Here is a 23,189-nt window from a genome sequence, read left to right as displayed (position 1 = left end):
CCAAAAAAAAAAAAAAAAAAAAACGCATTTATTAAAAACAGCACTGTTCTCAAATATCTTAATTTTTTATTTTTCTGCACAAAATAAGATGAAAAATAAATAAACAAATCAAGAATAAAGAAAATCAATCAATCAGTAATAAATAAATATAATAATAATAAAACGGCAAATAATAAAAACTTAAGAAACCACATATAGTTGGTGGGTAGACAAATTATTTTGTTAGATTAAAATTAAAGCATTATTAGAGCCCTGTAGACATGACAAAACACGACTATAGTCACATTTATACTTTCTTTATTTACAACATATTGCACAACTGCAGGGTCTTGAGACACATGCTAACTCGCAAACTAGAGAGCTAGCGACCTAAACGGTAGCCTTCAAGTTATTTCCTTTAAACTTAAATAGCCAAAAACTTACCACTTCCACACGGATAGGGAGGATAACTATTAACAGTTATTTAACCTTTAACATCAACATTAATCAAACGTAATAATTTTTTCTGGGTACATGATACCATACAGCATCTATATCAAACTTGCGCAGGCCGCACTAACATTAAACTTTCATATCAAGGCGGGGGCCTCAAACTAGTGTCCTGCGGGCCACATTTGGCCCGCGGGCTGCGTGTTTGGGACCCCTGATCTTAAAGCTGGACACACTATGGGTTTATGTTTAACGACATACAAGTATTGTTTTGAGGTCAAAACATAGTACAATAGTACAAGAGAGCAAAATTGTTCAGTACTTACCCCATATCCACTTCCCCCGTGGGACAAAAACGAGCTCCAAACTAACCGCATTGTTTAAAAAACAAAATGTGAATGGTAAAAAGTCTGAAGATGAGAAACTAGGCAGATAAAGTCTAGCTACAATAACCTAGGCAAAGCGTGTAAACAACAATGCAAGGACAATCGAACAGCAATAGGTTTGATTATTTTTTTTTTTTATCATTTTTTTAGCTAAATTAGCATTTGTACGATTGTGTACTATTATTGTGATTACGCAGCAATACACCGAGAGGGCAAAACAACACACATGGACATGAATCTCTACAGATCACTGAGGTTTTTAATAATCATCAACACATTTATATACAGAGCAAGCAACGTCTTATTCAAATGACCAAAAAAAAATGTAAATCATAAAATGCCATTTCCCTGTCTTTTTAAATCACCTCAAAAAAAGGCATTCAACACTACTATGGAGCTGTTTAGTTATGTGCTGAGAAAAGCCTTCACATTACCATCCAGTTAGATAGCCCTGGTTGCGAGTGGATGGCTCCGTTTGCCACAACAGCGAATGGAAATGACCACGTTACCATACCATCATTTAGTTGAAATGCTGTAAAAGGCAGCTCTAATAAGCGACATTGATGACTCCCCAAAAAACAGAAGGTGATTGTCTGATACACTAATAACTAGTCTCGTCTCAAGCCGTTCTTTTTTTTTTATGTCATGAATTATTTCCTCAGAGCGTGCATCTCCTTCTTAAATGTAGCTGCCGCTTTTAGAGAACGATAATCACAACCAGGGCAGAACTAATTGAATGTGATGCATTTTGTGTCTGCTCCTCTTGTTTTGCAGCCACAACATTCCGAATAGCTCAGATCTCATAACATGAGGTTTCCTTTTGCACCCAACGTTATCCGAGCAACTCACGCATGAGGATTGACTGAAACTTAATCTGTTAAAAAAAAACTAAGAAACAAAAACACAAAAGATTAAAGAAGGGATACAGCAGAAGAAGGAAGCAGTGTCCGCTTAACACAATCCTTTAAGAAAGCCTTGGATGTAAAACCAATTTAGACACATCTTTTACAAAAAAAAAAACTTTGCACCACTATTACGTTTGGTTTCAGTCTTTACAACAGCGACTGCTTGAATTAAGCAGAAACACTGCAGGGGATGTCGGTGAAAATCACTATGTACACACACACTCACATTCGCGCTATAGTCATACACAGGTCGGCGTTCACGTTCTTCAGTGGTGCGACGCACTCGCACAAAACTATGCAGAGCAGAGTGTAGAGGAGAGTTAGGGATGGTGCTAGGCCAACCGACTAGGATGTTCTTACACGTCACCTGACCTCCAACAGGGAACTATAGTTTGTCCTGAAAAGGGCTTTTTTTTGTATTTGTTGTTGTGTTTTCCTGTCAGTGAAGTGGCTCCTAAAGAAGGAAAAAGTATCTTCAATGTGTCTAACTTCTAGTCAGTGAGAGCCTGCAGAGAAAGAAATATTCCATATGTCAATCCCAGGTGGTCGATGTGAGACACTTGGGGGGGGGGGGGGGGGTGACAGTCAATAGCTCAATAAGGGTGGGGAATTCATTATGTGGAATTGACTGTTGATTAATCTTGTCTTAAAGCAATTGAGGCAAAACATTTTTTTTTTTTAAACAGGACATTACTACAGTATATAGAACCTATATATTGTATGTTATTAAATTATAGGTGATATAACAATACATTTATAAGGGAACAAAAGTCATGATTGATAATATAATGTCCATTGTGGCCATTTTTCGAAGACAGGGATGGATATAATAACAGATCAGAGTGACCGCTAACAATGATGTCAATTGTATAGAAGAGGTAGTTGATTTTTTATTTTTCTATTTTTTAAAGAAAACTGAAAACTTGGCTGCATCCAGCAGAGGCACTGTTGTTGTAGACTGAACTGGTTTGAAGAGAACAATTATTGTTTTCTTTTGAAGCGTTGCCCACAGCACTGCAAACTATATGTGGCATTTAGTGGTAGGGAGGGTTGATTAATAATAATAATAATAATAATAATAAGATAAGCCTTTATTAGTGCCATAAGGGGACAATTTTCAAAAAATCCAGCTCACCATTTGTGTGTGTGGATGGGTCTAACTGACATTGGCTCACATTTTTTAAACTTAGCTAACAACAGAATGTGTTGGTTTCATTTTGCATTCATGATGTTTCCTGGGCGACATACACAAGTGTATGCGGATTAAAAAATCTAGTATCTCACAAAACAGATGCATTGTATATGTAATGTGTGAACAAGTTAGTTTCGAGTCTGTAACTTTTTCAGGCGTCTGATTGGTCAAGTATGTGAATACAGTATGTTGCAGAGCAGTGATGCCATCTACTGTACAGGGTTGTAACATTAAGCAACACCAGTTTCATTAGAATGTGTTTGAGTGAGCGTGAATAATTAGTGTTGCTCTATATTTATTTCATTGAAAAGTATTTGTGATGGCCTGCCGCAAATAAATGAATGTATGGGAAACATTTGTGTCTCTTCGCATTGTTAAAATCGAGTTTACTCTTGAAGTAATCAAGCTGAAAACTTGATTGCGGTTTTTCTGCAATCTAAAAAATTCTAAATGTATTTTTTTTTACCTGCATTTTTACCTTGAGGGCTTGAAGATTCTAGAACTCGTCATCTGAGACATGTGGTTTAGCAACAGCCATTTCCTCCTTACTGTTTGCTATCATCTTACATTTCTAGAAAGAGAAAAAAAGAGAAGCGGTTAACTCCAATTGCTGCAACATTGTGCACCCTCTCCCGTGTTGACACTCTTTACCTCTGTCAGCTCCTTTATAGTGTGGATGTTAGCTTGCTGCGTGACCTTCCTTTTCACTTCCTCAATGTGGTCCAGGTTCAGGGATGGGGTCGGCGGCGCAAGACACGGAGGAGGTTTGTTGGTGATAGTGGGAAGCGGGGCCAGGGGAGGCATGGCTGCCAAAGCACCCATGTTGGTCAAGGCCGCCGTCATAGTGGCCGCCGTCATGCTTGCCATGGCCGCACTCATGGTGATGTTGGACATGTTGGGCATTCCTGGAATAGTGGGCAACCCCATTGGACCCATGTTGGGCATATTTGGCATCCCCATGCCCATGGGGAGGGGTAAAGGTAGAGGAAGCGATAGCGGCGTGGGAGACGGGGTCGGCAGGGGAAGCTGAAGAATGGCTTTTGGCCGCAGACTCTCAGGAATAGGTACCCCGGCTTTGGCACACATGGCGGCCGCGTTGGCCTTGGCTATCTCCAGTAACTGGTCCTTATCTGGGAGAGAAATGGGACAGGGAGTGCATTCAGTGAAAAACCAATCAGATGACAGCAAAGTAAGTTTGCTGTGACTGTTATGATGTGAAAGGTTTTACCCAGTTCTGTAAGCCGTGGAGGAGTCTTGCTAGTGCTGCGACGCGTCCGGGACCCTGAGCGGCGCTGTTTGCGGAGAATCAGAACCGGAGAGTGACTAGGTTCCCTCTTCCACCTGTCCCTTCTGTCAAAGGAGCGACTGCGAAACACTGGACGTCTCCCTCGCCCTCTCGACCTCGACCGGCGCCTTCGCTCTGAGGAACGAGACCTGGATCTCCTACCTCTGTCTCCTGACCTAGATCTTTTCTTGCGGCCTGCAGAGCGGCTCCGTGATCGCTTGTTCCTGTCGGTGGATTTGGATCTCTTCCTCCCCCTGGCGTTGGGCGAGCGGGATCGTCTCTTGCGTGCCGGAGAGCGAGACTTGGATCGGCGCGCTCTAGTTCGAGACTTGGAACGGGATCGCTTGCGTCGGGTGCCGGAGCGGGAAGGACTGGATTTTCGGCGGCGGCCTGGACTCCGGGATTTTGACCGACGCTTCTTCTTTTCTGATGGAGAGACCGATTCTCTCTTCCTCGCTGGAGACTTGGATCTGAAGACAGGAAAGCAATTATATTTGGGTTAAGTTAATTGTCTGGGTATTGAATACATATTTTTTCATCTTAATAAAATCATACTTTTAATACAACGAACAAATTACTTTCAACTTTCTGCGCATCTAAAATGTTGCATACTAAAAATCGCACACCTTTTCCGAGGCGAGGCTGACCGAGACTGTTCCCTTTGATTGACTGGTGAACGCGACAGTTCTTTAGTCTGCCTTCCTGGAGACGGTGAACCTGAGGAACTTCTCTGGAATTTTGCCTCCGCTTCTACTGGCAAGGCAGAATTCATTCCTTCGCCTGACCCTTCAGATCCTTCAGAGCCATCTGGCCCAGTGCCAGGGTCCTGGGAACCAGAAACATCTTGCTCGTGGGATATGGCGGCCTCCTCCTGCTCCTGTTCCTGTTCTTGTTCCTGCTCCTGTTCTTGCTCCTGTTCTTGTTCCGGTTCCGGTTCTGGTTCGGGGATGGCAGCAGGAGGCTCAGGCTGCTCCTGGGACTCATCCACAGAGATAGCAGCTTGGGGACTGGAGGGACCAAATGAAGTCACAGGCTTCCAACCACCTGTAGCAACTATAAGAAAGAGGTTTGGTGAAAAAAATGATGTTTTGTGTAGTTGAGGGTGAAATTGGGAGTGTTGTGGTGAAACCAACACAACAACAAACCAGGACAGACTTTCATATTTCATAAACAAAAGAACTAACCTGCTGGAGAAGCCACTACATCATCTGTAATCGCCTGTTCTTGGGTCGGTTGTTGCTCGGCTTGGGGAGAAGAGGATGTCTTTTCCTCAATGGGAAGAGATGAAGTGGATCGGGCAGGGGACGAGCTATCAGACGGCCTATCACTTGACTCAGACCGGGACCTGGACTTGGATCTGTGCAAGCCAACAGAGACAGATTTTGACTTTGACCTTCTGCTGCTGATCCTCGGAGACTTGGACCTCTTTCGGCTCGGTAGTGGCGAATGCGTCTTTGAGCGGTGCCTTCTCGGCAACGAGCGGGATTTTGAGCGTTTGTTAGACCTTGGTGGTGGAGATCGCTTTCTCCTGGCTGGGGACCGAGAGCGCCTTCTAAGCGGAGATCTGGATTTGGAGCGCCAGCGGAATGAAGGGGTTCGGGATTTGGTCCGTTTGCGTGGACTCCTTGATCTCGAGCGGCGATGGCGCTTGTAGCTTACGGGAGTACGCGATCGAGTCCGCCTGCTCCTGCGGGCAGATCGAGAGCGTGAGCGACGTGATCTGGGAGGTGGTGACCTCCTATGTCGTGACAGAGATCGACTCCTTGAGCGTCTGCCACCGGCACGTTTAGCCAAGGAACGGGACCTGGACCGGCGGTAAGGGCGTCTAGATCTGGAGCGACGCGCCCTGTTAACGGAGCGTGACCGTGAGCGCCTGCTGCCTGCACCGCCACGTCTGGGAGAGCGGGTTCGTGAGCGCCTCAAACCTCCTCGTGGGCGGGAGTCAGACCTTCTCCGGCTTCGCCTTGGAGACCGAGACTTAGAACGAGACCTGCGGTTACTGCGTTTTGGTGATCTTGAGGCTCTTCTTTTCGGAGATGGTGGACTTCGATGTCGCTTTGGGGACACGGACAAAGAGCTCCTGCGACGTCTCGGCGACTTTGATTTCCGTGGGGACTTTACGGCCTTCTTCTTGGGCGTGAGGGAACGAGAGCTGGACCGTGATTGGCGCCGAGCTCTCTTTGGAGACTTGGAAGGCGGGGAGATGGACTTCTTCCTAGTTTTTGGAGACCGGGAGCGAGAGATGGAACGAGACAACTTTTCTGGAGGCGTGGGAGATCGTTTGTCCTTTGAGGCTGATCCGGAATCATTTCCTGGTGGTTCTTCTGTTGCTGCCACTGCGTGACCATCAATCTTCTGCTGAGGGGGACTCGGGGATGGTGACCGACCATGTTGTGATCCAGACTGCTTGATATCTGGGCCTGTAATTGGTGTGTAATTGGCCTGTAATTCACCCGACCTGGGTGAATTAGATTCCTTTAATGTTTCCGGCTGCATTACATCAGAGTCATCTTTTTGCACTGGTTCATCTCTCTGTGCATTGCCTTCCTGTTTGGGAATAATATCAGGGAGTTCCTGAGCTTGGCTGAATGTCCCATCCCCAGGACAGGCTTCTTCCTTTACCTCAACTGTTGCCGTCTGTGTTATCGCTTCCTCACAGGGTGATGGCGATTTGATATTTTTTTCTGTTCCATTGGTGTGACTGTCGTTTGCGGGCATTTCCGCTTTCGGGGAAACATCCATGTCGCCGACGCTCTCTCTTTTCACTTCAAGCGGCTCAGGATTCGGTATAAGGATCGGAACAGCTTTCTCATCACCTCGTTTGCCTCTTGTCGACATTCTGGTCACCGGGTCATGGCGACCAGGCGCTACAGTTGGAGAAGGTTTGCCATCACCAGCCGCTGCACGCATCTCCGCTTCAGACTCAGAACCCGAACCTGAGCTGCTATCAGATGAAGAGCGAGACTGGGATTTCTTTTCGTCCTTCTTCTTCTTCTTTTTCTTCTTCTTGGCGGCATGTCTTTTGTGTTTTTTAGATTTTGTATCTGCTTCCTTGTCCACACAATCTGACAAGACAATTAATGAGCCTTTTTATTCTGTTTTCTTATAGTCGTCCATTTGACAAAATAATAGCAAAATAATAGAAAACGGTTAATTGTGGGAAAAAAATGCCCTACCTGTTTTGTCTTCCTTCTGCCCGGCATGATCGCCAGTTTTTGCAGCTGCCAGCCTTGCACTACAAAAAAAAAAACATGTAAATATTTTTTTTTATTATTTCAGTTTTATTTGATCAACACATTAAATTTATTTCATGGTGAATTACTCTAAGTGAACAACTTCATCAAATATTTAATCAACTCAATCATTTCCAACCATATTTTGCAGCCTAGCATCTTTAGAAGCACGCCGGTATTTTCTGGGGTGAGCTGACATCATCGCCTAATTTGCATAATTGGCCATGCAAAACTCTACGGGTGAGTGGAAAGATAATAGATTTTTGGTTTGGGTCTTAATGAATGTGCAAAATGATCTCGTGTTTTTAAATCTTCTTTAACAACTTGAATTTGGGGAGTTAATTTCGTTTAATTTCGATTTTTATGAAGTGATTAAAAACACCTGAATATTGTATTCTGGGCCATGTGGTCAGTGTATGCTAATTTTAAAGATTATATACACTTGATTGTACCGCTAATATCTAAATTAGGAATATTTAATATAAACAACATGAATGATTTTATTTATATCGTGATAATGTATGTTGATGACACGATTGAGCCCTGTCACGCTAAATTTAATCCAACAAATGCATTGGATACTTTTACCCATTTTATAGTGTGGAATGTTAGAAAAGCCTTGATTGTGTGTTATTCCTCAGGGAACAATAGGTAGGTATAACAAACAGAGACCCTTTTACTTCCTTATGCATGTACTCTATAATTTGATCCACAAAGTAATGGCAACTACGCATAATATAGTGAGGTTCAAAGTGCTCAATTAGCATTTAAACCCAACTTTACTTACCACCGATAGAATCCAGCTCTTCTATGTTATAGCAAACGACTGATTGTGGTCCTGTGGGAGTTTCCTGCGTGATGCTGTTTCAAATGCACACCGAGTTTGTTTGTATAAAACGGCAACTCGGTAAATGGTAAATCTGCGTCTTGAAGCACCTTCAGACGCAGATGTAACCATCAGATCAGCCATTCACCGCATCCACAAACCCCCAATGATTGAGCGTTAAGTGCACCAACGTTAACCACTCAACCAAAACCCCAATCTGTGAATACATTTTCCGGCACATCTCGTAAGGCATTGAAGAGTGAGGTTTACACATTGTACACTAACATGGCACTGACTTGGTTGAACGTTATAATGTATCTATTCATCAAAATAGCAAGAAACATCAAAGTTATTTTTAAAACACCTGTGCGTGTTATAGGGTGCACATATTCACGTCGACCGCTGCAAAAAATGAAACCCGTCCTATTTTTGCTGTGTTTGGGTTGAGTAGCAAGGCATATTCCACGAAGTAAGCTTTTTACCACCACATTGTATAGCCAATAAAGTTACACTTTCAAATTCAATGCATATCAGCAAAATAACACTGTTACGCCACATAACCAACGCCTGCACATCAATAACTGAATGCTATGGTATTAAATATGGCTTAAAAACATGAGATTGTGTCATATTTCTTTTGACACAAACCAAAAAGCTTACATGAGATAACAACTACCAGTGAAAATGGAACAAGGAGGAACTCTGATACTAAATTTTTCTGCGGCAGTCCAAACTTAATCGCAGCGGGCCACCCCAAATAAATCAATGTATGGAAAAAACACTGCAGAGGCTTATTGGTTTTGAGTGGGAAAAAGTGTTAAGTAAGCTATTTTGTCACAAACACAGTAAAAGGTGTTTCTTCTGACCTGGCTCTAGTAGTCCGGACAGGTTTCGGTGGCGATGTTGGTTCCGTCTCAGACTCAGCACCAGACTCCGAACTGCTTTCCCTTTCGCCCTTTCTCTTCTTCTTTTTCTTCTTGTTCTTGTGTTTTTTGTGCTTCTTGTTTTTCTTATGGGGCGGTTCGGTCGATTCCTTGGAATTTACGTCATCTTTCTCCGTTGTCTCATCCTCACCTGAACACGATAGCCAAGTGTTTCACGTTATACAAAATACAACAATATTTGCGTATTACAACTAAAATAAAACACATCATACACAATAATATGTGGTCTGCACATCACTCACCAGCTGGAATGTCCACTGCACACTCCATTTGATATGTTGCAGGTGCTTTTTGAAAAGGGTCTTCTCAGGCAACACTGGGGAAGAATGAATACACAATAAACTCAGGATTCAGTATTTCATTCTAATAAATGACAACCTGCATTGGGTCCCAACTATAGGTGCGTTGTGAACACAATACACCTCGGCAATGGGTTGATATTGAAATTTAACAGCAGTGGAGTGTTTTCCAACACATCAGTATTATCCTAAATGCAACGAAAACATGATGGAAGTAAAAGTCTGCGAAAGAAGGTAACAATTTATACACTGGGATTCCACGTAGTGTGTCATAATCGGGAATAAGTAAATGCATTTCCACTGTTTTTTATTGATATCAGTTTATGTATCGCAAAAAAGTTTTTGAATATCAACTACAAAGTAAACACGCTTCAAAAGTACTTACACAATTAAAAATACAACCAGTCATGACATTATCGTTAAGGTTGCCGCGCACATAGCCAACAAAGATAATGTTGTTTTAACGCTAAAACTGACACATTGGCTGACCAAATCCGGATACATTTTGATCGTTTAAGTATGCTAATATTTGTATATGTCTATCAAAGTTGATTGAGCAAATAAGGCAAAACAAATTCAAAATGTACAAATGCCACAACGGGCTCCAATATAAGTTAGAGGCTAGTGCCTGCCAGCGGGCCTGCGTGGCTGCAGCTAGCTTACTAACATCCATTCATAAATCAATAAAGCTAGCGCCACCTTTATGAAATTAAGTACTTATAGAGTTGTACACTTCACAAAAGAAAAAATAATATTTTCGATTATCACACTGGTAATGTAACAGGCATACAACAAACAGCCTGCTACACGACTGCGGCCTCCACCACCATAATTCGTTCAGCGAGGACATTACCGCTATCAACGTTAGCATGGCCGTAGTTATCTAACAACTTCAGCGCGCTAAGACCTTTCAGCTAGCTTTTTGCTCGTTTCAACGCGGCAACTTCGTTACTTTATCACACACAAGATTTGTAGCGTACATTTTTACCCAGTTTAAGTTTCGGCTGCAGTAAATGCGTGCAAAATGCCAAGCTGCCGCGGTCGTAGTTCCAAAAGCGTGCGAAGCCAAACAATCGCGTACCGACAACGTTGGTTAGCCAGCTAACTCTTCCGCCATGATAGGACGGTATCACCCACGATCCCACAATGCAATGCAACTGCGCGCGTTCAGTGGCAGCGTCACCGTTGCCACGGCAACTCCACGCGCGGAGGCTTTGCTTATTTCAATAAATGAGTTGAAACTGTGTTGATAAAATAGTGAAACAAAGTTTTATTAATGAAATATTACATTATTAGCAATGTGTTTCAAAAATCATTGTAAGGGAGTGTAAACAAGTGCTTTTACGCTGAAAAGCAAATACCGGAAGCGTGAAATTTGCTCCATATGAAAACTTCCTGCACAGAGAATTCAGAAAAATCGTACTCTCATTGCCAACTAATCAAATCTGGAAGTAGAAATATTTACATTTTGTCCTGTGAATGCGACATACACTCATATACATTAATATATTAGTGTGTACTCATTTATTAGATGATGTGAACCGCGTCTTTCGAACCGGATGTTTGTTGTCCATTCTTTGTTCAAAAACATACCCGAGCTGAGAAATGAAGAAGAGGTTTAACATCGATTTGGACGACTCTGCCTTCACCAAAGAAAGAACACCGGTCAGTAATCATGTAAACTTTCTAACTTTCTCAACTGTCTTCAGTAAAGCTAACAGCTCCTGTGCCTTTCCAGCCAAAGCATCACTTTCAGCCATCATCATATGTAGGCCAGAGCAGTACAAGTTCTTCCTCTGCAAAAGCGGACGAGCATTTGTCCTATGCACAATATATCATCAAGAGTAAAGACCCTGGCTTCCCTGAAGGTGGTGGCGTCCTCACAGGTCCCAATCTCCGGCAAAAGGAACCCGATTTAGTGCCCTCATCTACAGACGGAAATGATAAGAACAATGGTGGCAGTGACGAGGTCAAGAAGAGCATGGATGAAGGGAATCTTAGTACTGGTCTTGGTCCGAAACCAGCTGGGTCCGGGAGCAGCATTATTGTCAGTCCGCGACAGGTATGCATCGGGACACATTAGGTACACCTGCACAATCTTAATGACACAACCACAACAATACACATATCATTAAATGAATATCTTCATGGAAGTGTCAATCAAAAGTCATGTCACACACTCTGACGATGCTTTCAGAGGGGAAACCCCATTTTGAAATTCGTGAGGAGTGTCCCATGGGAGTTCGGAGAAGTTGTACCGGATTACGTCCTGGGCCAGACTACATGTGCTCTCTTTCTCAGGTGAATAATTACGCATATTTACTAAATACTTGCTGTGAAACATGTGTAGTACTTTTCACTTCCCCCCCCCCCCTTCTCTCTCAGCCTGAGGTATCACAATCTGCATCCGAATTATATTCACGACCGACTCAAGCAGCTCGGACACTGTTTCACCCTCAGAGTTTTACTAATTCAAGTGGATGTGGTGAGTAGTGTGGATGTGGATGAGGGGGCATTGGGTAAGGGTGCACACAGGCAGCTGAAAGGCCAATGAACTGTTTTGATGAACTGCAATGCATGATGGGAAGACATTAATAGTTTTTTTATTCTAAACCAGTACTTGTCTTGTATGTTTCTTATCTACCCTTTGAGTGTTAAGTTACTGTATGATGATTTTAGTGCTATTTCTAAGATTCAGACATTGATGACCTCTTGCGATTTATGACGGGTTGACTTGTGCGCATAACAATCTATAATTATATAACAATTATAGTTTTGCTGGGCTTATGTACAAATAATTTTTTCTCTCTAAAATTAGTGGGTGTGGCTTAAACACCGGTGCCTCATACACTGAAAATTACGGTGCTTACTTAAAAATGTATTCATTTTCATATTCCTCCCCATATTCCAGAAAGACCCTCATCATGCATTGAAGGAGCTGGCTCGCATTTGTATCATGGCGGACTGCACTCTTATTTTGGCGTGGAGGTAAATCTGGTTTGGCTCAAAGAAAAAAAAAAGTGATACTATTAATCTGGGTAGCTGATTTGTATCCCATATGCCATTTCATCCCAAATATGTGCCACAAATGCAATAACAGCCATATCACATTATAGTTCCTGTCATCCTTTTTGTAACTTAATAAGTGAAAATGAATATGATGTGTATGTTGCTATAATAGTCTTGTTTGTGCTGAATGAACCGACAGTCCAGAGGAGGCAGGACGCTACCTAGAAACCTACAAGTCATACGAGAAGAAACCAGCAGATCTTTTGAAGGAACAAGTTGAAAAAGACTATTTGTCAAAGGTCATTATTTTGTTTTTAAAGCTGTGAAGTTTGCGGTGCAGTCGCACACCAATGCATCTGATTAACTCGTCAAATGTTTTATTTTCTTGGAAAAAGTGTCAGCTTATGTTTGTGTTTATTTTGAAGGTGACAGACTGCCTTACAACTGTGAAGTCCATAAACAAGACAGATGCTATTACACTACTGTCAACCTTCTCAGTGAGTGCCTCCTAAAAAAAGAACAAACATTTGATTTCTGTGAATCTTCGACATTATTTTGTCATTTCAGTCTTTGGAAGGAATCATCAGTGCCTCGAAAGAAGACCTTGTACTCTGTCCGGGCTTAGGGCCACAAAAAGTGAGGGGAAATGTGCACATTCACCATACAAATAAAACGTAAATATAATATTTATAAAATGACCATGTTGGTGTTTTGTGCTTGCAGGCAAGACGTCTCTATGATGTGCTTCACAAACCCTTCCGAAAATCCAAGACCAAGTGTGATAGTTGAAATGCGCTATCACAAGATGTCTTGTTTTTAACTGCAGCAGACAAAAAATTACACTTAATGCTGTCAACATATACATGTATATGTTTTATAACTGTTTTGTAATAACTGTCCACTGCTATTTGGTGGAACCTGATTGAATTAATAAATATTTAATAGTAGTTGTGTTGTTATTTCCATCCAAACAAAAGAGCAGGGGTTGTAAACATAGCATGTATCTACATTATATTGTAATTATAAATAATTTTAGAATGAATCAGTTGCACTGTTGGCGTTTACATGAAATTATACATATTTAGATATCTATTGGGGAGACAGAGCCTTCTCTATTCCTGTCCCCACCCTCTGGAACTCTGCCCCATTCACTCTGTGCTCTGAATGAATGTTTGGATATTGTATTTTAATGCATCTTTTACTCTGTTTTTACTCAACTCTATTTTTATTTCTTTTTCTCTACTGTAAAGCGTCTTTGAGTACTCTGAAAAGCGCTATAAAAAGAAAATGTATTATTATTATTAGATATTTAGATATATGTACAGTCCCAGGCACACTCTCCTATAAACGTCTATATTTCCTACCGTTCTTGAATGCATCAAAATGACGTCCAAAAACAGGAAGTGCTCTCAAAATGTGTGCTTGCTAGTTGGAAAGTAGTTTTTTTCCTCCCCGTCATGTTGAGTCAAAAGTTACTCAGGCGAGCCTGTCTCTAACTGAACCGAGATATTACGATACGGTTTATATATATATATATGTTTTTTTATTAAGTTTTAATCGACAATTAATCCGTTGCCCCGATTAGCAGAAGATGGAGGACGAGGAACCTCCTGAGGAGTATGTTGCTCTGTGCAGCTTTACTGGAAATGGCAGCGATCAGGTTGGAAACTGATTTATATATTTATGTTATTATATAATTGAAAATAAAACAATGGCGTTGTAATTTTCTCGTCTTTATTAGTAGAGATAACATGCGTTTAGGAAGTTTACTCTACTGCAGAGTAACAGGTATTTATTAGAGGTAAATTATCTATTTTAGAGTGTTAATGAGCATAAAAAGCATTTAGCAATAATGAAAATATTACTTTGTAGTGCTCGGTTCCTGGTACATAATTTAATAATTCAACCCGGAACTATTGATAGGGGAGTTGTTGCCACCCGGAGGGGTGAGCGTACGGAAGAGAGAGTTTTGTTGTTGTTGTTGCTGCAGAAAATTGGATGTCATGTCTCACGGAGCGAGGAGTGTGGGTTAATGTCCTGGAAAAGAATCAAGTTCGCTCCCGAGTTCGACACCCTCGCCTCAGACTCCGGTTCTTCAACTTAATATTAACTTAATATTAATATTAGAAAAGCAACAGGAGAACCGGACGTGAGGTACGGAGGCTTCTCTTGATGTTGGCGTTGACTTTATTGTACAGCTTAGTGTCAGCAGAGGCGACCGACTGATCGTCCGTGCCAAGCCCTCCTCAGATTGGTGGTGGGTGGAGCTAAGGGGGGTCAACGGTTACGTCCCTGCCAGCCACCTCCTCCAGGGGGATGCTGCAGAACAGCAGGAGGTGGAGGACCCATGGCAGGATGAGGAGTACTTTGGCAGTTATGGAACCCTGGTTGGTCTTCAGTTGATTGACGCATTTCTAAGCGTGTTCCTTTGGAGTAACTCACATTTGTCCAATCCCAGAGGCTCCACTTGGAGATGCTGTCAGACAAGAGCCGCACGGAGGCGTTCAGGAAGGTCATCGTCAGGAACAGCGCTTCCCTCCAGGAGAAGGTGGTGATGGACCTCGGCTGCGGGACGGGCATTGTGAGCCTGTTCTGTGCTAAGCTGGCTCAACCGGCGGCGGTGCTTGAACACTCTAAAAAGGCGTAACCTCCACTCTTCAGACGCCCAAGTGTGGCAGCTCCATCTGTGGTCTTGCAGGTGTATGCCGTGGAGGCCAGCTCCATGGCGGCGTGCACCAGAGAGCTGGTGAAGCAGAACGCATGTGAGGAGGTGGTGACGGTGCTGCAGGGGCGAGCAGAGGAGGTCCAACTACCTGAGCAGGTAGACATTCTGGTGTCGGAGTGGATGGGGAACTGTCTACTGGTAAGAATCAAACCTCACTTTTCAGCAAGCATTTGTATTACATGACATAAGCCTGGATGTATGAATATGAATTGGTGAGATACCGTCCAATTTTGTTTGGATTGAAATCAAATCACATGACTTTGTGGTCTAGTTCGAGTACATGGTGGAGTCCGTCCTGCTGGCAAGGGACCGCTGGCTGAGGGACGGTGGCACCATGTGGCCCTCCTCTGCGACCCTCACCCTGGTGCCATGTAGGGCCCATGGCTACTACGCAGAGAAAATGGCCTTTTGGGAGAACACCTACGGCCTGGACTTTACCCCTCTTCAGTAAGACACAAGCGATGGAAACCAAAATTATCTATCATCAAAAGCTAATATTTTGTGGAGTTACCATATTTTGCAGAAATATGTTATATGTAAGGCTGCACGGTGGGCGAGTGTTTTGCACGCAGACATCACAGCTAGGAAACCCGAGTTCAATTCCACTCTCGGCCATCTCTGTGTGGAGTTTGCATGTTCTCCCCATGCATGCGTGGGTTTTCTCCGGGTACTCCGGTTTCCTCCCACATTCCAAAAACATGCTAGGTTAATTAGCGACTCCAAATTGTCCATAGGTATGAATGTGAGTGTGAATGGTTGGTTGTCTATATGTGCCCTGTGATTGGCTGGCCACCAGTCCATGGTGTACCCCAGCTGGGATAGGCTCCAGCACCCCGCAACCCAGTGAAAATGAATAAATGGATTATATTCATTTACATAGAATTAACATGTATAACATTAATTCATTCATTCATTTTCTACCACTTATCTTCACGAGGGTTGCGGGGGGGGGGGGGGGGGTGGACTGGTGGCCAGCCAATCACGGGGCACATGGACAAACAACCATTCACACTCACATTCATACCAATGGAAAATTTCGCCAGAGTCGCCAATTAACCTAGCATGTTTTTTTGGAATGTGGGAGGAAACCGGAGTACCCGGAGAAAACCCAAACATGCACGGTGAGAACGTGCAAACTCCACACAGAAATGACAGAGGGTGCAATTGAACTCAGGTCTTCAAGCTGTGAGACCTACACGCTAACCACTTGCCCACCGTGCAGCCAAATGGATTATATATCAACCGTTATTTATAATAATATAGTTAGAAATCTCACCATGGTATTTTGCATGAATGACACCATGCTTCCTCCCGGCAGACCTCTCGCACTGCAGGAGTTCTTTGCCAAACCCAAGTTCAGCCACGTCATGGACCCGGACGACTGCCTGGCCTCTCCTGAGGACGTCATCCGCTTGGACATGTACACGTTGCAGGTAGCAGACCTGGAGGTATAGTGTACTGTCGGTGTGTATATCAGTGATAGAGCGGCAAGGCGTATTGTGTATGACCTCATAACAATAACAAGAGGCATTTGTGTTTCATTTAAAATCAGGAAATGCAGGGTCAGTTTCAGTTTTGCCTGGAAAAATCAGGCCTTTTCCACGGCTTCTCCGCCTGGTTCAGCGTTTGTTTCAAGAGCCTGGAAGAAGGGGGGGCATCGGTAGAGCTCAACACCGGTCCCAATGCTGAGTATAAATCTTTCCATTCATCTTATTTGTGGAGTGCACTGATTGGCTGTAACCACGCTTGATTTAGTCCAAAAAAATAATATGACATCATAGGAGAACATACCTTCATTATTATTATTATGGCCTGTACAAAACTGGCATGGAAACAGGAGTTCAGAACATTCCATAAGTGAATTTGTTCCAATTTCAGAGTAATACTGTCACCAACTGGTGTGTGGAAATAACTAACTTGTGTGAAGTATTTCTGTTAGCCTTTTGAAATAAAATTGGTACATTTCCTGTTCTATGGTTATCGTCACACTTCTGCTATTTCACATCATTGGTAGATTTCTGTGATGTCAAGAAAAAGATAAACATATTCTGATGATGGTTTGAACTCTGTGGCACATTTTGATATAAAATTGGTACATTTTCTGTTCTATGGTTATCATCACACTTCTGCTATTTGACATCATTGGTAGATTTTTGTGATGTCAAGAAAAAGATAAACATATTCTGATGATGGTTTGAACTCTGTGGCACATTTTGATATAAAATTGGTACATTTCCTGTTCTATGGTTATCGTCACACTTCTGCTCTTTGACATCATTGGTAGATTTCTGTGATGTCAAGAAAAACATATTCTGATGATGGTTTGAACTCTGTGGCACATTTTTCCACAAAAAAATGCAAATTGTATTTACTTTTTTTTTTTTTTACCTCCCAGACCAACACACTGGAAGCAGACGCTGTTCATGCTTGATGAGCCTATTTTTGCTCATGTTGGCGACAGCATTCGCGGAAGCATCATTCTACGCAGGAACCCCGTCTGGAGGCGCCACATGACCGTCACCTTGCACTGGGACATCAGCAGCCACGTGCAGGAGGCGCTCTCGTGCAAGGCAAATTAATCTAATCTTTAATTAATCTAATGATTAATGCTATAATAATGGGGCTAATAGTTAGACTCTTAGAATCAAGTGCATCATTTTTCTTTTGCTCTTTAGGCCGAGAGCAAGACCTTCCCTATGTGGAGATGACAGCTTCTCACCATCTGCTACATCACAGACACAGAAGGACGGGAGGTCACAGGGCAAGTCTACTTTCCACTCAGTTAAAGCAATAAAGTGTACAGCCTAGGTTTTAAATCAACAGTACAAAGATGCCATACAAGTATAAAACAAAGTGAACCACTGTATAGTTTGTCTTAAAAAGATAGTGTATCTACCATTTATAATAAATAATCGATAAGCCTCCTTTTTACCATCAAATTCATGGTATCACAGATAAATTAACTTATTCAGTCTTACCAGTGCGCGCAAATGGATCTTCAAATATCAGCTCGTAAGTTCACCCTGCGTAGCTTGTGTAGGTGGACTCCAGCTTCCTACTACAACCCAAACACATGCATGTTGCGGTAATTGGAGACTAAATAGTCCACAGATGTGTTCTCTGATTGACTAGTGAGCAGGTGGCTCACTAGTCAATCACATTTATTCAGCAAAGCATAAAATACGTTGCTGTAAAAAAAAAAAAAACACCTAGTTGATCTCAATGGAAGGACGGCAGTGACAAGCACCTTCCAGCTCACAGCAGTGCCTCTCACCGAACACTTCTATGTATTTTATTGTCTGATTAGCAATTAGTAATAGTGGACAAATAATGCTCAATGTCTCATAGAAAAACTATGGCGTAATATAAATACCGGAAATCGAACACATAATGCACAGGGTTTAGTTGTATTTAAGTTTATTTCATAGATTATTTACACAAATTTGTATACATTATTTCAGAAGTCTTTTGTTTTCAAAAGGACTCTATCGATAAAATGTAAATAACACTGACCAGTACATGACACTAGAAATGTTTTGATGCTAAATATAATCAAGCCAGCATATTACAAAGATAATAATGTTCTGTAAGAATATTTATATTTTGCCGTGTAGCTACTTTGGGCAATGCAAAACACTACTTGGTTTCTCCAAAATTAATTTTCTTATTCTTGCCTTTCTTCCCTTTACGCAACTGTGCAAAATGGATGGACAGGAAGCTAATATGTTGCTAACGGTGCTCTTGGAAACGCAGTAGCAGTTTTAAAAGAAGCGGAACAAATATATATATATATATATATATATATATATATATATATAATAAGGCAACTATAGAATCTATGACAAGTTCAATGGACAAATATTAAAAAATGCCATAATCTGGACAAGAAACTGACAATTCCACCATTGACGCCAGATCCAACATTATGAAGCGATATATTTAATTCAGTGATCATCATCCATAAATTATGACTTCATTTATACCCAAAATAATACTAATAAATTGGATTCAATCCAGCACTTATTATACTCATGTTCAATGTCCTTGCTTTACTTTTCCTTATTTAATATCTACACTTACTCTCACTCATATTTTGTATTATTTTTCCATTATTTCCACTTAACTGCTCTTAAAAATCCCTTTTATTTTTTACAATTCGTAGCTAGCGTATTAGCGTCGTAGTGGGCAAAACCGTTCAATAAAAAAGATCCGTTCATTACGGTCAATTGGTCATTAACCCTTGTGCATAAACCCGGTCAGCCGCATCAAGTTCGTTCACTCGTGTTCACGTTCGTTCCGACTCAACTGTGGGTCACGAATGAACTGCCGACGAGTGTCGGTCGATCTCTCCGTCTCCGTGTTTCAATCAGCTAACCCCACCCACATCCAGAGCGAGGAGCGACGATAGGACAGCACTCAGAAAGTCCCGCCCTCCGAAAAAAGGATCGGTGAACTGACTCACCAGCCAATCAAATAAAAGCATTTGCAACTGAAAGGACTGAACGGGTATTTAAAGGGGCGGTGACCGCGTTCGTTCCGTTCACAAAAAAGAACTAGTTTTTTTGACACATTCGTTCATGACCGACACACCGCTAGCTTAGCGATAGTATTTAAAGAACAACATATTTGAGTAGAGTTGGAATAATTAAAACCAAATATAAAATATTGGCCAAAACTTGAGACACTTTGATGCATCTTGATCATGTTTAGCTTTTGGATTTGGCCTTGGATCGTGTCGTGACGTCAGCGGAAAACAAAGGCTCGGCGGCTTCCGGCGGTGGCGGCTTGGACAGAGGGATGAACATCGGCGGTTTCACCACGCTCTCTTCGTCGCTTTTTTCCCCTTTCTGTTTCAGGTGTTTATCGCAGTGGGTGATGAAGGTGTCCATCTTGATGAAGGTCTTGTTGCACACTTTGCAGTGATAAGGCCGCAGCCCCTTCTCCAAGTGGACCTGAAGTCTGATGTAGGAGGAGCGGATGAAGGTGCGGCAGCAGACGCCGCATTTGATGTCGTTGGTAGCGCCATCAGGACGAGGCGCGTGAGGCGTTTTCCCCTGCCGAGCGGCCTCCTCGGCTTTATGCGAGAGGAGAAGCGGCAGAGAGCCGAAGGAGGCGCCGCACTCCTCGCACCTGTAGAGGCGCTCGCCGGTGTGAAGGCGGACGTGCGAGAGGAGCCCCGATTTTTGCGCAAAGGCCTTGTCGCAGCAAGAACACTTGTAGGGTTTTTCGCCCGTGTGAAGCCGTCGGTGCGTCTTCAGATGCGAGGCCCGGCCGAATGCCCTGCCGCACTCGGGGCATTTAAAAGGCCTGTTCCCGCTGTGGATGGCCTCGTGGGCGACGAGGTGCGAGGGCTGGTGGAAGTACTTCCCACAAGTGTTGCACCTGAACCTCCTCTCCTTGTTGTGAGAGGCAAGGTGAAGGGTCAAATGCGCAGACGAGATGAAGGTTTTGTTGCACACGGAGCAGCTGTGAGGGTCCAAGCTGATGCTCTTCTGGGCCTCCTGACCGTTGATGAGGCCGCCGGCCATTCGGCAGGATGGACACCCGGACTCGCTGTTGGTTTCATCCGTCTGTTTGGTTTGGTCTGACTGAGGTAGGCTGAAGCTGGTTCCACACTCTGAGCACTGCCGCTGACCTTCAGGGCTACTTTTCTCCTGCATGGTGACGTCTAAAACCACAGTGAGCAAACAAGACGCTTTCATTTAAAGAAACAGGCACGTTTGTTTTTTTTGCAATTTTGCCCATCAACGACACACAGAGTTTTATTTTTCTGACCACAAAATGCAGTTTTTTAAAAGTGATTGCACCCTAAACCGAATAACTAGTCAGGCCACCCTCAGCAGCAACAACTGCAATCAAGAGTTTGCGTTAGCTTACGGCGCTACAGAGTAATTTTGACCCACTCATCTTTGGCGAATTATTGTCATTCAGCCATATTGTCTTCATTTTGTTTTTCTTCAGCCATTCAGAGGTGGACTTGTTGGTGTGTTTTGGATCATTGTCCTGCTGCAGAACAATCAAGTCTTGGTGGTCTGAAGTAGCAAAACATCTCCCGACCATCACACTCCCACCACCATATTTTACTGTTAGACCATCACACTACCACCACCATATTTTACTGTTAGACCATCACACTACCACCACCATATTTTACTGTTAAACCATCACACGACCACCACCATATTTTACTGTTAGACCATCACACTCCCACCACCATATTTTACTGTTAGACCATCACACTCCCACCACCATATTTTACTGTTAGACCATCACACTACCACCACTATATTTTTATTGTTAGGCCATCACACTACCACTACCATATTTTACTGTTAGACCATCACACTCCCACCACCATATTTTACTGTTAGACCATCACACTACCACCACTATATTTTTATTGTTAGGCCATCACACTACCACTACCATATTTTACTGTTAGACCATCACACTCCCACCACCATATTTTACTGTTAGACCATCACACTACCACCACCATATTTTACTGTTAGACCATCACACTCCCACCACCATATTTTACTGTTAGACCATCACACTACCACCACCATATTTCACTGTTAGACCATCACACTACCACCACCATATTTTACTGTTCGACCATCACACTACCACCACCATATTTTACTGTTGGTCAGACATTCTTTTTCTGAAATGCGCCGTTACTTTTTAGGTCAGATATAAAGAGACACAGACCTTCCAAAAAGTTCAACTTTTGTCTTGTGAGGCTACAGAGTATTTTATAATATACTAAACATAACAACAGAAAATGGCTGCACGGTGAGAGAGTGGTTAGCGCGCAGGCATCACAGCTAGGAGACCCGGGTTCGAGTCCACCCTCTGTGGTTTTTCTCCAGGGACTCCGGTTTCCTCCCACATTCCAAAAACATGCTAGGTTAATTAGCGACTCCAAATTGTCCATAAGTATGAATGTGAGTGTGAATGGTTGTTTGTCTATATGTGCCCTGTGATTGGCTGGCCACCAGTCCAGGGTGTACCCCGCCTCTCATTTAGATTTTTCCTGAGTCCAACCGCTGAGCACCTATTCTCTCAAAAGTGGAACAAAAAATTTATGAGAATATTTTTCTCATGTTTGGTTGCCGTAAACAAGCTCTAAGGCCATAATTCATAATTTAAATATTTCTGACATGTGCATACACAATAACAATGGTGAAGGAATACGTGTGTCTTGTATATGACTCATTTTACATGTTTACAGTGTTTTCAATGGTATATAAATGCACTAATTGTTTGGGAGGGTCCAAAAGATACTGCAGTGCCTTTCTAGCTCCATTACTGAAAACCACAATGTTTGCATTGTTCAATTCATACCTAAATACTGAGCATTATTTCCTCCATTAAGGCCTATAGGCTCTTGTATTCCATGATGACGTGAATGTGTACCTTACGAGGAAACGGAGATTGACAGAACAAGAAAAATAATGTAGCGCGTATGTTGGGCTAATCAATCGCGGAGACCAGAACACATAAAAATACGCTAACCTATAAACAAATATGAATTTCGGGCTACGCTTCGCATTTATATTCACCTCCTAAGTGGCTTTGAAGAAGAGTTTACATACCGTGAAGATGCTCTCAAGCGTGACGCGGAAATGACAATTTCTTCTGCGGCAAAACAAAGGAAAGCGAGTCACGTGACCCAAAAGCGTAGCTGAGCAACATCGCCACCTGGTGGCTGGCGGTGTAACTAACATGCACCCATAATAATAGAGTACAGTAGCTGAATGATCAATCGTTTATATTATGCTTCTAATGATGTTAGCATATTTGAACACATATCGTAATATCGTAATAGTATTATTAAGTACTGTGGATGGTTATGTGATGGATATAAGTATGTATATATATTATTATTTAAGTGTGGTACACATACTGGTGGTACTTGTGATACTCAGGTGCAAGATATTCAACATTTCA

General features: G+C 42.6%; 4 protein-coding genes across 8 annotated transcripts; 2 read left to right on the top strand and 2 right to left on the bottom strand.

Annotated features, from left to right (window-relative positions):
* Window positions 1-1,056: 1,056 nt before the first annotated feature.
* On the bottom strand, window positions 1,057-10,662 carry sona (SON DNA and RNA binding protein a). Of its 5 annotated transcripts, none has more exons than XM_058082532.2 (10): window positions 10,581-10,662; window positions 9,443-9,516; window positions 9,123-9,330; window positions 7,374-7,432; window positions 5,382-7,262; window positions 4,824-5,250; window positions 4,141-4,667; window positions 3,564-4,042; window positions 3,379-3,483; window positions 1,057-2,226 (listed from the first exon to the last, which is right to left on the bottom strand). In XM_058082532.2, the coding sequence occupies exons 2-9, from the start codon at window positions 9,468-9,470 to the stop codon at window positions 3,409-3,411; spliced, it is 3,684 nt and encodes a 1,227-aa protein (XP_057938515.2). In that variant the 5' UTR covers window positions 9,471-9,516; window positions 10,581-10,662; the 3' UTR covers window positions 1,057-2,226; window positions 3,379-3,408. The 5 variants fall into 5 exon arrangements, with proteins under 5 accessions (XP_057938515.2, XP_057938513.2, XP_057938510.2 ...); XM_058082530.2 differs by having other exon boundaries at window positions 10,488-10,655; XM_058082527.2 differs by having other exon boundaries at window positions 10,480-10,638.
* Window positions 10,663-10,880: 218 nt separating this feature from the next.
* On the top strand, window positions 10,881-13,424 carry ercc1 (excision repair cross-complementation group 1). The gene is made up of 9 exons (XM_058082387.2): window positions 10,881-11,164; window positions 11,238-11,561; window positions 11,697-11,800; window positions 11,885-11,984; window positions 12,411-12,487; window positions 12,708-12,807; window positions 12,934-13,005; window positions 13,076-13,144; window positions 13,232-13,424. The coding sequence occupies exons 1-9, from the start codon at window positions 11,105-11,107 to the stop codon at window positions 13,295-13,297; spliced, it is 972 nt and encodes a 323-aa protein (XP_057938370.2). The 5' UTR covers window positions 10,881-11,104; the 3' UTR covers window positions 13,298-13,424.
* Window positions 13,425-13,901: 477 nt separating this feature from the next.
* Window positions 13,902-17,842, top strand: prmt2 (protein arginine methyltransferase 2). Its single transcript, XM_078795485.1, has 8 exons — window positions 13,902-14,168; window positions 14,707-14,895; window positions 14,967-15,128; window positions 15,207-15,371; window positions 15,505-15,680; window positions 16,552-16,681; window positions 16,786-16,922; window positions 17,629-17,842. Exons 1-8 carry the CDS (start codon window positions 14,100-14,102, stop codon window positions 17,810-17,812), a joined length of 1,212 nt encoding a protein of 403 aa, XP_078651611.1. The 5' UTR covers window positions 13,902-14,099; the 3' UTR covers window positions 17,813-17,842.
* Window positions 17,843-18,327: 485 nt separating this feature from the next.
* On the bottom strand, window positions 18,328-22,878 carry LOC131136264 (uncharacterized). Its single transcript, XM_078795486.1, has 2 exons — window positions 22,835-22,878; window positions 18,328-20,901 (listed from the first exon to the last, which is right to left on the bottom strand). Exon 2 carries the CDS (start codon window positions 20,891-20,893, stop codon window positions 19,940-19,942), a length of 954 nt encoding a protein of 317 aa, XP_078651612.1. The 5' UTR covers window positions 20,894-20,901; window positions 22,835-22,878; the 3' UTR covers window positions 18,328-19,939.
* Between the last annotated feature and the right edge of the window lie 311 nt (window positions 22,879-23,189).

This window comes from Doryrhamphus excisus, linkage group LG12 (assembly GCF_037039965.1).
Source record: "Doryrhamphus excisus strain RoL-2023G ecotype Guam linkage group LG12, RoL_Dexc_Guam_v1.1, whole genome shotgun sequence".
In the NCBI taxonomy this organism is placed as follows: domain Eukaryota; kingdom Metazoa; phylum Chordata; class Actinopteri; order Syngnathiformes; family Syngnathidae; genus Doryrhamphus; species Doryrhamphus excisus.
Note: the sequence above shows the minus strand (reverse complement) of the source record. Positions and strands in the feature narration are given on the sequence as shown.